General features: G+C 39.6%; 1 protein-coding gene across 1 annotated transcript in view; it reads right to left on the bottom strand.

Annotated features, from left to right (window-relative positions):
• Positions 1–4,853: 4,853 nt before the first annotated feature.
• LOC128647377 (cytochrome c oxidase assembly protein COX18, mitochondrial) overlaps positions 4,854–14,731 on the bottom strand; it is a 49,555-nt gene continuing 39,677 nt past the window's right edge. The window contains 2 exon segments of the mRNA XM_053700162.1: positions 4,854–5,044; positions 12,520–12,627. Coding sequence (XP_053556137.1) covers positions 4,871–5,044; positions 12,520–12,627 — 282 coding nt within the window. The 3' untranslated portion in view covers positions 4,854–4,870.

Genomic DNA, 14,731 nt, shown 5'->3' with positions numbered 1-14,731 from the left:
AAATGAAGTCGTGGACTCTCCATGCCATAAGAAAGAAATAGAGCATACAAAGTAAACATGATACGTTTGGTTAGACCAATTCTTAAGGGATAGGAAAGATTCAGCTAAACTGTCAAGGATGATATTTACATCCCATAAAAACTAAATACTTGGATCTTCGGAAAATGAAGAAATGGAAATGTAAGGGTTTTCTCCACATTTTTGCTCCATTGACTTCCATTAGGGAATAAGTTAGTGAATGCGTGATATTGTTAGTAAGCTAATTGCGCGTGTGGGGTTAGCGCGAGAGCGATAACCTTTTAGTTCCAACTCGTAATACCAGCGCAACCAACATGCGCAAAAAGCTTACTTCTAGCGCAATTAGCGCTCTAGCGAAAGTGCTAAATATTGCTCCACTCATAATATGGCCCTAAATAAATATATAATAATGAACATGCCATTGCAAAGTTATTTCACTATGCATAATTAAAATGTGTTTTTCTTTTAGAAGAAAAAAAAAGTTAGTTTACTGTCCCTTTAAGTTCCCAATTAAACAAAAGAAAGCATGGAAAATCCAAAATTCAACTGCACAATAGTTATTATATTATTTTCTGCGGTACTAGAGTTTAAATTTAGAATTTCAATGCTTTGTAACTTTTGAATGGGAGATTAAACTCTGATATTAAAAGGAGAGAAACATTGTTTTTGTTTCTTTTTTAAAATAAATTACAGTTTTTTTGTAAAACAGATTTTCCAGTACTGAGGAAAAACAATTTTGTTTACATGCTTGTAAGGTTTCCCAGTGTCCACCAATAAAGCAGTGGGTATATCCTGCTTATTGGCAGTTGAGCAAACACTCCTTAAAATGAAGGTACATTTTCATGAATGTGTGTCCAGTTTTAAAAAAAATACTATTAAAAACAGGGGCACTTTCATTCATGAAAGTTTATATTGCAGCAGTTTTTAGTCAATTTGAAAAAAGACTATACCCCAGGTAAGAAAAATATTTCCTAAATATGTTTTTTCTCAAATATGAAACTGACAGTCTGCAGAAGGAAATACATGAACTTGACTCATGGCAAATATAAGTACAATACATATATTTAGAACTTTATATTAATGCATAAAGTGCCAAACCATAGCTGAGAGTGTCTTAAGTAAATGAAAACATACTTACCGAAAGACACCCATCCACATATAGCAGATAGCCAAACCAGTAAACGGTTATCAGTAGAGGTAATGGAATATGAGAGTATATTGTCGATCTGAAAAGGGAGGTAGGAGATGAATCTCTACGACCGATAACAGAGAACCTATGCATTAGATCTCCCGTGAGGAAAGCCATTGCATTCAATAGGTGATACTCTCAGTCCCTTTACGTCCCTCTGACATTTACTGTACTCTGAGAGGAATCGGGCTTCAAAATGCTGAGAAGCGCATATCAGTGTAGAAATCTTAGCACAAACTTACTTCACCACCTCCATAGGAGGCAAAGTTTGTAAAACGGAATTGTGGGTGTGGTGAGGGGTGTATTTATAGGCATTTTGAGGTTTGGGAAACTTTGCCCCTCCTGGTAGGATTGTATATCCCATATGTCACTAGCTCATGGACTCTTGCCAATTACATGAAAGAAACTTACCTTTTTCTTCTTCCAAGCCGGGCCAGTGCTCCCCCGCCTGCTTCTTCCTGCTGTTCTTACACAGCAATGACGAAACCGGCTTCCTCCAATCACGGAATGGCCTTAGGAAATGTTTGCTCTGGGGGGGAAGCCATGATTGGAGGAAGCCGGATTTGTCATTGCTGACGTAAGTACAGAGCAGCTGCGGCGGGAGATCGCCAGCCTGGCTTGGAAGAAGAAAAAGGTATTTTAACAAAACCGCTGCAATGTAAACTTTCTTGAATGAAAGTGCCCCTGTTTTTAATAGTATTTTTAAAAACCGGGCACTCATTCATGAAAAATTACCTTCACTTTAAAGTGAATGTCAATTTTGATGCTAAAGTACTCGGTTTTTAAAAATTCGATTAAAAACAGGGGCACTTTAATTCATCAAAATTTACATTTCACTCCTGTTGAAAAAAAAACAACTTACCTTTAAATCTTCACAGCAGCTCCAGCTTCCTCCGGTCGTTGCAAGCCATTTCTGACGTCAGAAATGATGGATAGGTCATCCTCCAATCACGGCTCCCCCCCCGGGGGAATCAGTGTCTGATTCAACGATGTGATTGGAGGAAGCCGGATTCCTCATTTTAGACCCAGGAAGAGGCTTTGCGACAGGTGGAGGAAGTGAAATGTAAATTTTGATGAATTAAAGTGCCCCTGTTTTTAATCGAATTTTTAAAAAACGGGCACTTTAGCATCAAAATTGACATTCACTTTAAGGACTAGATCTACACACTAAATAAAGCATTCCCTGCAAGCTTCCAAATACAAATGAAAGCATTAGCTTAAAGTGAGAGTAAAAACTTTGTGATTAGACAATCCTTCTACAGCTGTGTAATAAATTAATACATTAGGAACATCCTGCAGGATTCTAATGGGCTGGGAGGTATGGTCCTCTATTTGCTTACAGACCCTCAAGTGCCCAAGTTTGAAGAGACTGGCTGAACCGTGCCCACAACCCACCTACAACTCACCCATAACTCTGCTCCTCCCTGCGTGACTGCATCCCTCCCACACCAGCTCTTTAACCCCTCCCCAATCCCAGAAAAAAGCATGTGGCAAATGTTGGAAGGCATGTGTTAGGTAAGTATGAAAGTTTTTTAAATAGACTAATACTATGTTAATGAGATTGTTATCCAAGACCCAACTCCTCCTACCATTTGCCTTATTTGGAGGAGTTAGGACTTGTTATCGGAGAAGACACTGCTAGCCACAGTAATTTTGTTACCAAAACATTCTTTGTTTTATAACTATTATCACTGCTGATGCCATTTATGGACGGACATGTGGCAAGGTAAGGTTTGTGAATCCAGCCATGTTCATTGAATTCGTAGAAATGGTAAACTCAGACTTTATTTGATTAAATAGAGCATGAAATTTTAAACAACTTTCCAATTTACTTCTAGTTATCAATTTTGCTTAGTTCTCTTGGTATCCTTTGTTAAAGAGTAATTTTAGGTGAGCTCAGGAGTGTGCATGTGTCTCTAGCCATCTGGCAGCAGTGTTTATACATAGATACAAACACTGCTGCCATAGACTGCTAAAGACATGTGCACGCTCCTGAGCTACTATCAAGCTACCTAGCTTTACTCTTCAACAAATTATATGAAACGAACAAAGCAAATAAGTAAATTTGAAAATTGTTTTAAATCACATGCTCTATCTGAATCATGAAAATGTTATGTTGACTCTAGTTTCCCTTAAAATTACAAGAAAAGGAGGCAAAATACATAAATGTATACTGCAAAGCTGAATAATTAAACATTTTATTTTACATTCTCAATGTGTTTACCGTCTCCTTTGCCTTCTTTTCATGCAAAATTTTAAACATGTTTAAATAGTGCTCTTTCCTATACATTTTAGACATTTTTGGGGTTTACTGTTCCTTTAATTTTTTATTAAATCAGCTCTCATTGGGTGTACCCCTTAAAAGTCATAGACGCAGCAATGAAGCAAATGGAAAGCAAAACTATTCTTTTTATTTGTCCCTTTTGGACTAGCTAGATGATATAAGAAGTAGTGTGCTGTTTTTGGTAGAAATTAAAAATAATATATAAAATTATTAAATTTAAAAATATAAAAAACAGTTTCTTATTGTAACAGTAACAAACACGGTGGTGGACAATGAGGAGGGGGGTTAAGAGAGCTGTTTGAATGTTTGTCTATAAAATTCCCGGTAGAGGAGTTGATGATTTGTAAGAAAAAAATGAACAAAGGTTTGGAGATCACATGTAGCATTATGTCAGTTTGTGAGCATTTAGTAACTATACACAGAATCAATAAAGATTTTACATTATACGTGAGCAAGGTGTGGGCCATAATTGGAGGCGCTACATCGTCAAGGACTGAAGTTAGATGGAAATTGTACTTAGGTGTCACACACACCAATATCTTAAACAACAAAAAGTATAAAAATCCCACAATGTGACACAAACTAATAAATCAAGTTTTACAAAAAAAACTCAGTATTACACGGACACACAGGGCAACAATACCACACATAAAACACACGAGTACACAAGTCTGACTGTGCTTCATGGCAATAACATATGTAAAATATACAGCCCATTCTGTGTCTATTGGAGCTTCTTTGATGTGCAGATAGCAGTGACACACAATGTACCCAGCATTTAGTTCACACTGAAAATAACATTTAGGTTGCGGGCTAATCTGTAATCTGTGCCTATTGATTAGAGATAAGAAATGCAAATATATTTCTTAGCATGAGATATTCTTGGAGGAAAAATACATCTAAATTTTAATTAAGTTACCATGACAAATCACAAAGAAATTAAGTCACAAACGTTTTCTAAACTTGCTGTATTTTTATAAGTAAAAAAAAAAAAAACTGCAGGAAGGAGGTATCTGGCATATGTCTTTTATCTTGTGTAGTCTGTTTTAAAGATATATGTTGCCAATCGGATTTATATGTGTTGCTTCTCACAGATTTAATGGAAAATAAAAGTCACATACTATTTAAATAATATTTAATATGGTCTTATTCATAAAAAAGCAACTTTTGTTTCACATTCTTTTTGAAATTTTATATTTTATATAAAATTTCATAGACAGACATTGATTGTGTTAATAAAACATATTTATTTAATAAACAATAGTGATTTATAATATATATATATATTAAAAACATATAACCCGACAAAAAGCGTTTACTCAGTGTTTCTTCTTTGAGGTCTAAATTAATTAAGCTGCACAGTCACATACAAATTTTTTTTATTTCTTTTTGAAGTATTTCATTATAAATGAAGATATTATGTCCTTGAAGGGAGTATCCGAATCAGACTTGGTCCTTGGTATGTGGCACAGACGGCGAAGGGTTGGAGATCGAAGAAGCAGATTGTGTGCCAGACCCACACAGCTAGATGAGAACCAGTAAAGTGCCATGGACTGCAGGACACAAGAAAAAAAAAACAGAAAATCAGAAGAGTTAAATATTAGTTATGTGACCAGATTAAATAACACATTCTAACATTTTCTGTGCTACAAAGTCTTTTCCACTCAAAAGCTGGACTGTTTTTTTGGAGAGTCAAAGCTGTCTCACTTAAATAATAACTTATACTTATATCCTTATTCAAGGTGAGGTGTTTTTAATCATGTTTTTAACCCCTTCACCCAAATAGACGTATATATACGTCTTGCGGTACTTTGCTCATCGTACCGCAAGACGTATATATACGTCTGAGCTTCAGAAAGCTCCAGCAGTCTTGGCTGTTAAATTATAGTTGAGAGCTGGAGTTCCTGAGCTCCAGGCATCTGCCCGCATATGGAACCGGAGTGTGATCGGTGCTCCGTTTCCATATGAGGGCAAATGCCTGATAGTTACACAAAGTGAGTAAGCGATCAGCTGTTGATGCCGGGGGGAGGGAATACGGGAGGCGGGTGGGTGACCCAGAAGCGGAGCGGGGAGGTATTGGGAGGGCCTTACACCGCAGAAGAAAAACAAATTAAGGGACAGGGAGGGATGGGGCAGCAACACTACAGAAAAAGGGGTGTGGGGGGGTCCCTAACTTGCGGGCATGGGTGGGAAGAAGTTGTGGGACCACTACACTACAGAAAAAAAAAAAAAAAAAACAGCTACCAGAACCTAAGATGGCAGCACTAGTTAAAGGGTAGGGTTAGAGAGCTGTTTGGGAGAGATCAGGGAGGTGGGAGGGTAAGGGGGGATTCTACACAGCAGAAAAAATAAAAGAAAACAATTTTTTTTTTTTAAAAGCCATAAATTTGTATATTGGCAGACTGCCAGTATTTAAGATGGGTGGGGGGGACCAGTGGGGGGTGAGGGATCAGGTAGGGATCAGGGGAGGGACGTGTCAGGTAGAAGGGTAATCTCTACACTAAAGCTAAAAATGAACCTTACAAGCTACCTAATTAATGCCAGGTATAATAGAAGTGTGGAGAACAGCTGCAATTAGCAGCCTTCTAATTACCAAAAAGCAATGGAAAAGCCATGTATGTCTGCTATTTCTGAACAAAGGGGAACCCAGAGAAGCATTTACAACCATTTGTGCCATGATTATACATGTGGTATGTATATAATTTCAGTGAGAAACCCAAAGTTTGTGAAAAAATTAACAATATTTTTTTATTTGATTGCATTTGGCGGTGAAATGGTGGCATGAAATATACCAAAATGGACCTAGATCAATACCTTTGAATGTCTACTTAAAATTTTATATATATAGAAAAGTAATTATTTTTTTTAAAAAAGCTCTATTTCTGTTTAAAAGGAGTGATAGAAAAAATGCTAAACAAATTCCGGAATTTTGGGCAAGTTTTTCTCTGAAAGTCCCGGTAGTGAAGGGGTTAAATTAAGTAAAAGTATCAATTAAAAAAAAACATAATTTATGCTTACCTGATAAATTTATTTCTCTTGTGATGTATCAAGTCCACGGATTCATCCTTACTTGTGGGATATTCTCCTCCCCTACAGGAAGTGGCAAAGAGAGCACCCACAGCAGAGCTGCCTATATAGCTCCCCCCTTAGCTCTACCCCCCAGTCATTCGACCGAAGGCTAGGAAGAAAAAGGAGAAACCATAGGGTGCAGTGGTGACTGAAAGTTTAAAAATAAAAATATATATGCCTGTCTTAAAAAACAGGGCGGGCCGTGGACTTGATACATCACAAGAGAAATAAATTTATCAGGTAAGCATAAATTATGTTTTCTCTTGTAAGATGTATCGAGTCCACAGATTCATCCTTACTTGTGGGATACCAATACCAAAGCTTTAGGACATGGATGAAGGGAGGGACAAGACAGGAACCTTAAACGGAAGGCACCACTGCTTGTAGAACCTTTCTCCCAAAAATACCCTCCGAAGATGCAAAAGTATCGAATTTGGAAAATTTGGAAAAAGTATGAAGCGAAGACCAAGTCGCCGCATTACAAATCTGTTCAACAGAAGCCTCATTTTTAAAAGCCCATGTGGAAGCCACAGCTCTAGTAGAATGAGCAGTAATCCTTTCAGGAGGCTGCCGTCCAGCAGTCTCATAGGCCAAACGGATGATGCTTTTCAACCAAAAGGAAATAGAGGTAGCCGTAGCCCTTTGACCTCTCCGCTTACCAGAATAAACAACAAACAAAGAAGATGTTTGACGGAAATCTTTAGTTGCTTGTAAGTAGAATTTTAAAGCACAAACCACATCAAGATTGTGTAACAGACGTTCCTTCTTAGATGAAGGATTAGGACACAAAGAAGGAACCACAATCTCTTGATTGATATTCTTATTAGAAACAACCTTAGGAAGAAACCCAGGTTTGGTACGTAAAACCACCTTATCTGCATGGAAAACAAGGTAAGGGGAATCACATTGTAAAGCAGATAGCTCAGAAACTCTTCGAGCCGAAGAGATAGATACTAAAAACAAAACTTTCCAAGATAGAAGCTTAATATCTATGGAATGCATAGGTTCAAACGGAACCCCTTGAAGAACTTTAGGAACTAAATTTAGGCTCCATGGTGGAGCAACAGGTTTAAATACAGGCTTGATTCTGACCAAAGCCTGACTAAATGCTTTAATATCTGGGACATCTGCCAGACGTTTGTGAAGTAGAATAGACAAAGCAGATATTTGACCTTTAAGAGAACTAGCAGATAATCCCTTCTCCAAATCATCTTGGAGAAAAGACAATATTCTAGGAATCCTAATCTTACTCCACGAGTAACCTTTGGATTCACACCAATAAAGATATTTGCACCAAATCTTATGATAAATCTTTCTGGTGACAGGCTTTCTAGCCTGAATCAGGGTATCAATGACCAATTCAGAGAAACCACACTTTGATAAAATCATGCGTTCAATCTCCAAGCAGTCAGACGCAGAGAAATTAGATTTGGATGCGTGAACGGCCCTTGAATTAGAAGGTCCCACCTCATTGGCAGAGTCCACGGTGGAATCGAGGACATGTCCACTAGGTCTGCATACCAAGTCCTGCGTGGCCACGCAGGAGCTATCAGAATTACCGAAGCTCTCTCCTGCTTGATTCTGGCAACCAGACGTGGGAGGAGAGGAAACAGTGGAAATACATAAGCCAGATTGAAGGACCAAGGCACTGCTAGAGCATCTATCAGTACCGCCTTGGGATCCCGAGACCTGGACCCGTAACGAGGAAGTTTGGCATTCTGACGAGACGCCATCAGATCCAATTCTGGTGTGCCCCATAGCTGAATCAGCTGGGCGAATACCTCCGGATGGAGTTCCCACTCCCCCGGATGAAGAGCCTGACGACTTAGAAAATCCGCCTCCCAGTTCTCTACTCCTGGGATGTGGATTGCTGAGAGATGGCAAGAGTGATCCTCTGCTCACCGGATTATTTTGGTTACCTCCATCATCGCTAGAGAACTCCTTGTTCCTCCCTGATGATTGATATAAGCTACAGTTGTGATGTTGTCCGACTGAAACCTGATGAATTTGGCCACAGCAACCTGAGGCCACGCCTGAAGCGCATTGAAAATCGCTCTCAGTTCTAAAATGTTTATCGAGACCATAAGCCCTGTGCTTTCAGGGAGTTCCAGACTGCACCCCAGCCTAGCAGGCTGGCATCTGTCGTTACAATCAGCCACTCTGGCCTGCGGAAGCACATTCCCTGAGACAGGTGGTCCTGAGACAACCACCAGAGAAGAGAATCTCTGGTCTCCTGGTCCAGATGCAGTTGAGGAGATAAGTCTGCATAATCCCCATTCCACTGTTTGAGCATGCATAGTTGCAGTGGTCTGAGGTGTAGACGGGCAAAAGGAACTATGTCCATTGCCGCTACCATGAGTCCGATTACCTCCATACACTGAGCCACTGATGGCCGAGGAATGGAATGAAGAGCTCGGCAAGTGGATAAGAGTTTTAACTTTCTGACCTCCGTCAGAAATATTTTCATTTCTACCGAGTCTATCAGAGTCCCTAGGAAGGAAACTCTAGTAAGAGGGAAGAGAGAACTCTTTTTTATGTTCACCTTCCACCCGTGAGATGTCAGAAAAGCCAACACAATGTCTGTATGAGACTTGGCTAGCTGGAAAGTCGACACCTGAATTACGATGTCATCTAGATAAGGCGCCACTGCTATGCCCCGTGGTCGTAGAACCGCCAGAAGGGACCCTAGCACTTTTGTGAAAATTCTGGGAGCCGTGGCCAACCCGAAAGGAAGGGCCACAAACTGGTAATGCCTGTTTAGAAAGGCGAATCTTAGGAATTGATGATGATCTCTGTGAATAGGTATGTGTAGATATGCATCCTTCAAGTCCACGGTAGTCATATATTGACCCTCCTGGATCAGAGGTAGAATAGTCCGAATAGTCTCCATCTTGAATGATGGAACTTTGAGGAACTTGTTTAGAATTTTGAGATCCAAAATTGGTCTGAAAGTTCCCTCTTTCTTGGGAACCACAAACAGGTTTGAATAAAACCCTAGCCCCTGTTCCTCCTTTGGGACTGGGCGAATCACCCCCATGGTATGTAGGTCTTCTACACAGCGTAAGAACGCCTCTCTCTTTGTCTGGTTTACAGACAATCGAGAAATGTGAAATCTCCGCCTTGGAAGGGAGCCCTTGAATTCCAGAAGATATCCCTGGGACACAATTTCTAAAGCCCAGGGATCCTGAACATCTCTTGCCAAAGCCTGAGCGAAGAGAGAGAGTCTGCCCCCTACTAGATCCGGTCCCGGATCGGGGGCTACCCCTTCATGCTGTCTTAGAGGCAGCTGCAGGCTTCTTGGCCTGTTTACCCTTGTTCCAAGCCTGGTTAGGTCTCCAGACTGACTTGGATTGGGCAAAATTCCCCTCTTGCTTTGTAGCAGAGGAAGCTGAAGCGGGACCACTCTTAAAGTTCCGAAAGTAACGAAAATTATTTTGTTTGGCCCTCATCTTATTTGATCTATCCTGAGGGAGGGCATGACCTTTCCCTCCAGTAATGTCTGAAATAATCTCCTTCAGTTCAGGCCCGAATAGGGTCTTACCTTTGAAAGGAATGTTCAAAAGTTTAGATTTAGATGACACATCAGCAGACCAGGACTTAAGCCATAACGCCCTGCGTGCTAAAATGGCAAAACCTGAATTCTTTGCCGCTAATTTAGCCAGTTGAAAAGCGGCATCTGTAATAAAAGAATTAGCCAACTTAAGTGCCTTAATTCTGTCCATAATTTCCTCTAATGGAGTCTCCATTTGAAGAGCCTCTTCTAGAGCCTCAAACCAGCAAGCAGCTGCAGTCGTTACAGGAACAATGCACGCAATAGGTTGGAGAGAAAAACCTTGATGAACAAAAATTTTCTTCAGGAGACCCTCTAATTTTTTATCCATAGGATCTTTGAAAGCACAACTGTCCTCGATAGGTATAGTTGTACGCTTAGACAGAGTAGAAATAGCTCCCTCCACCTTAGGAACTGTCTGCCATGAGTCCCTTATGGTATCAAATATGGGAAACATTTTCTTAAAAACAGGAGGGGGAGTGAACAGAATACCTGGTCTATCCCACTCCTTAGCAATAATATTAACAATCCTCTTAGGGACTGGAAAAACTGTGTAAACAGGAACCTCTAAGTATCTATCCATTTTACACAATTTCTCTGGGACCACTATAGGGTCACAATCATCTAGAGTTGCTAATACCTCCCTAAGCAATAAGCGGAGGTGTTCAAGCTTAATTTAAAGGCCGTCATATCAGAATCTGTCTGAGGAAGCGTCTTTCCTGAATCAGAAATTTCTCCCTCAGATAACAAATCCCTCGCCCCTTCAGAGCATTGTGAGGGCATATCAGAAACGGCTACTAAAGCGTGAGACGGCTCAGCATTTTTCCTTAACCCAGAGCTGTCCCGCTTTCCTTGTAAACCAGGCAGTTTGGATAAAACCTCAGTGAGGGTTGTATTCATAACTGTGGCCATGTCTTGTAAAGTAAATGAATGTGACGCACTAGAGGTACTTGGCGTCACTTGTGCGGGCGTTACTGGTTGTGACACTTGGGGAGAGCTAGATGGCGAACCCTCATTTACTTCTGACTGAGAATCATCTATTGCTCTATTTTTAAGTGCTAATATATGTTCTTTATAATTTATAGACATATCAGTACATTTGGGACACATTCTAAGAGGGGGTTCCACAATGGTTTCCAAACATACTGAACAAGGATTTTCCTTGGTATCAGACATGTTAAACAGGCTAGTAATGTAACAAGCAAGCTTGGAAAACACTGTAATCAAAGTAAATAACACTTAGAAATAAAATGGTACTGTGCCTTTAAGAGAAAAAAAGCTGCACAAGTTCTGCAAAACAGTGTAAAAAAGCAGTAAACTTAACAAAATGTTTACAGTAGTATCTTACAGCCTTAGTAACTTTGCACAACTATGCAAATAAACAATTAACCCCTTAATGGCAAAACCGGATTGAAAAAACATCAAAACCGGTAAAAAAGACTTTCAAGCACCTTGCCACAGCTCTGCTGTGGCGCCTACCTGCCCTTCAGAACGATTTATGGGGAAAAAACCTCCTTTACAGCCTTCAAACACAGCAGGAACCTCTAGAAAAGCAGTTGGATGACTCTTAAGGAAAAGAAAATGCGCAACTGAGGCGCGAAAATAGGCTCCTCCCACCTAACTCAATGTTTTGAGGCCTATTAGAAAAACACCTGAGTGTCTCTTAATAGACCATGTGCGTTAAAAAACCCTAACACAAGCCACAATGACCCCTTCAGAAAACGTTATAATTGCATCATTTACTGAACAAACAAAAAACGGTTTTTCCTAAAAGTGTCCCCAGTAACAAATGAGCCCTTCAAGCAAGCTGAAATTCCTATCCAAGTGTCTGAATACAGCTTACCCTTTCCCCATGGGGATATTGCCAGCCTTTTCTAGAATAAACACAGTCTGTCTAGAAAAACATAGACTGAACATACCTTAATGCAGTTTAGCCTGCAAACCATTCCCCCAACTGAAGTTTTCCTGTACTCTTCAGCCCTTGTGAGAACAGCAGTGGATCTTAGTTACAAAGTGCTAAGATCATAATCCTCCTTGCAGAAATCTTTATCTCTTTTTCTGCCAAAGAGTAAATAGTACACACCGGCACCATTTAAAATAACAAACTTTTGCTTGACAAATAAAAAACTAACATTTTTGTCACCACACTTGCGCTCTGCACTTCCTAGTTACTAGGAAGAGTAGGCAAAGAGAATGACTGGGGGGTGGAACTAAGGGGGGAGCTATATAGGCAGCTCTGCTTTGGGTGCTCTCTTTGCCACTTCCTGTAGGGGAGGAGAATATCCCACAAGTAAGGATGAATCCGTGGACTCGATACATCTTGCAAGAGAAATAAAGGTTTTCTTCTCCCCATGTATTTTTATACCACCAGGAACTGAATGATTTAGCATATAAAATACAGGTACTTACCGAAGGTACACTAGCAGCAATTGGAATCATTAATACAGAGATTCCTCGAATAAAATTGGTTATAATCTTCTGAAATCTTGACAGTTCTACTTTCCGCAAAGCAAAAATCTGGTAGAACAATGAGAAAGATAAAATAAACAAAAAAACACTAAAACTGTGGATCGCTATCTACATGAGCATTTTTACTAATATTAGCAACTTTCAACACTAAATAACGGATTCATACACCTAGCCAGGAACCGGCAATATGAAGTGGTGGGGAAAAAACAGAAACTAATCAAAAAAGTCAAAATGAAAAAAATTATTAAGCTTTTGGTAGAAAAATATACAAAAATATGCATTGTTTCCATTTTTTTTAAAAAAAAAAACCCAGATTTGTCATCAAGTCCATAACAAAAACAAGGCGTCCCCCTTTTTATAGGTGGGAACATGTGTTGATTTGTGAAGAACTTTCCTGTTCCTCCTTTATGACAGGGACTACACCTTTATTTATCTATACTAATAGAGTAAATGTCAGGGCCTTGTTAAGGCTATTCAAGATATCAAAAATATGTTGAAGGATTTTTCTTTAAAAGATGCTGAATCATCAAATGCCTCTACCAGGCTGATCTTCCTTACACGCTGCTCCTCATTTGCTGCACCTCTCTGCCAGTCCCTTCAGTGGCTTCCTCTAACCTCCAGAATAAAACACAAAATCTTGAATCTGACATTCAAAGCTGTTAATTGCACTGCTCCCCCTATATCTCTGACCTTGTCTCACTCTCTAGACACTCTCCCTCTCGCCCCTTCGCTCTGCTCATGAGCTCCTTCTTACCCCTTCTCTGACTACCTCCTCACATTCCAGTCTACAATAATTCTCCAGATTGGCCCCTATCGTGTGTAATGCTCTGCACTTTCAAGTGCTCCTTAAAGACTGTACTGTTCAGGGATGCATACAATATACACTAACATTTATATCTCAGGTCATCTCCTCTTTTTGTCATCCCCTTGAACTATGGTTTCCACCTCGGCCATGTTTTCCTGGACACTTATGAGTTATGCATGCTGCAGGGTAAGCGGCGGGAACATATATTGGGCCTCTAGACATCACATGCTTAGTGCTGATGAACAGCACAATACATTTCCCTCCCTCCCTGCATGTGTAACTCATAAGTGTCCAGGAAAACATGGCAGAGGTGGCAATCCTACCTTAAACCCTCTTAGCATGTAAGCCTACAAGCCCAACTGTTTGTAGATCACCTTCATGAGAGCTGATTTACAACAGTGCAACTCTTGGCAGGGCCCTTTATCCATTTGTCTCCCATAATTGTAACCTTGCATATTAGACCCATGTTTACAGCACTGCGGAATCTGTTGGCACTGTACTACAATAATAATAATAATAATAATAATAATAGTACTGTTATGCATTTTCTAGAGATTAAGCTAAAAAAAACAAGGGGTTGATTACAATCCTTTGCACAAAATGTTTTCTAATTATTTTTATACAAAATTCCCCATTAAAGTCTATGAGATTTTTATTATATCATTTGATAAGCTTTTCTAAAAGATTGTGATCGCACCCCAAGTGTCTTACCAGGATGCTTCACGAAAAAGGTAAAAAATGGAATATTAACCTGTGTCATTGTTGTGCTGGTGAAGAGCACTTTCTCAAAACACATTCACTCTATGGCAGGGCTTTTCAAACCTGTCCCCTGGCCTCCTTAACAGGCCAGATGTTCAGGATATCTGAATAGGAGCACATGTAAAATATTTAGCCAATTAGTAAACATGGTTATTAACCTGCTCTCACCCAAGATTATCCTGAAAATCTGGCCTTCATTAATTTTAATGTAACTACTGTGTGACATATCCACAATGCATATTCAAATGTCTTGTACTTATTCAATGTTCCAATGAAACCTTTAGTATAGCTAAGCCTTGCCTTATGAAACAATAGCAATCAGGATATCAACATACATGGTTATCTTTTCACTTGGCTTTGCCCATATGTAACCCAGGGTATATCAAAGGTATTAATCCTCAGCAACTATTCTACTTGTAGACATCAGAAGAGCATGTAACTTGCTATCTTGTGCCTTAATATCAATATATATTTTATTTTTTTGGGGGGAGGGGGATGTTGTGATTGGCAATTTAAGCTAATTGGCTTTACAAAATCTCTCAAAAAAGCCATGTTAATTTTAGGCTCAAGCCTTTCACCACCCAATTC

The sequence above is a fragment of the Bombina bombina genome, chromosome 2, assembly GCF_027579735.1.
Source record: "Bombina bombina isolate aBomBom1 chromosome 2, aBomBom1.pri, whole genome shotgun sequence".
Lineage (NCBI taxonomy): Eukaryota > Metazoa > Chordata > Amphibia > Anura > Bombinatoridae > Bombina > Bombina bombina.
The sequence above is the reverse complement of the archived record's forward strand: the minus strand, read 5'-3'. Positions and strand labels throughout refer to the sequence as shown.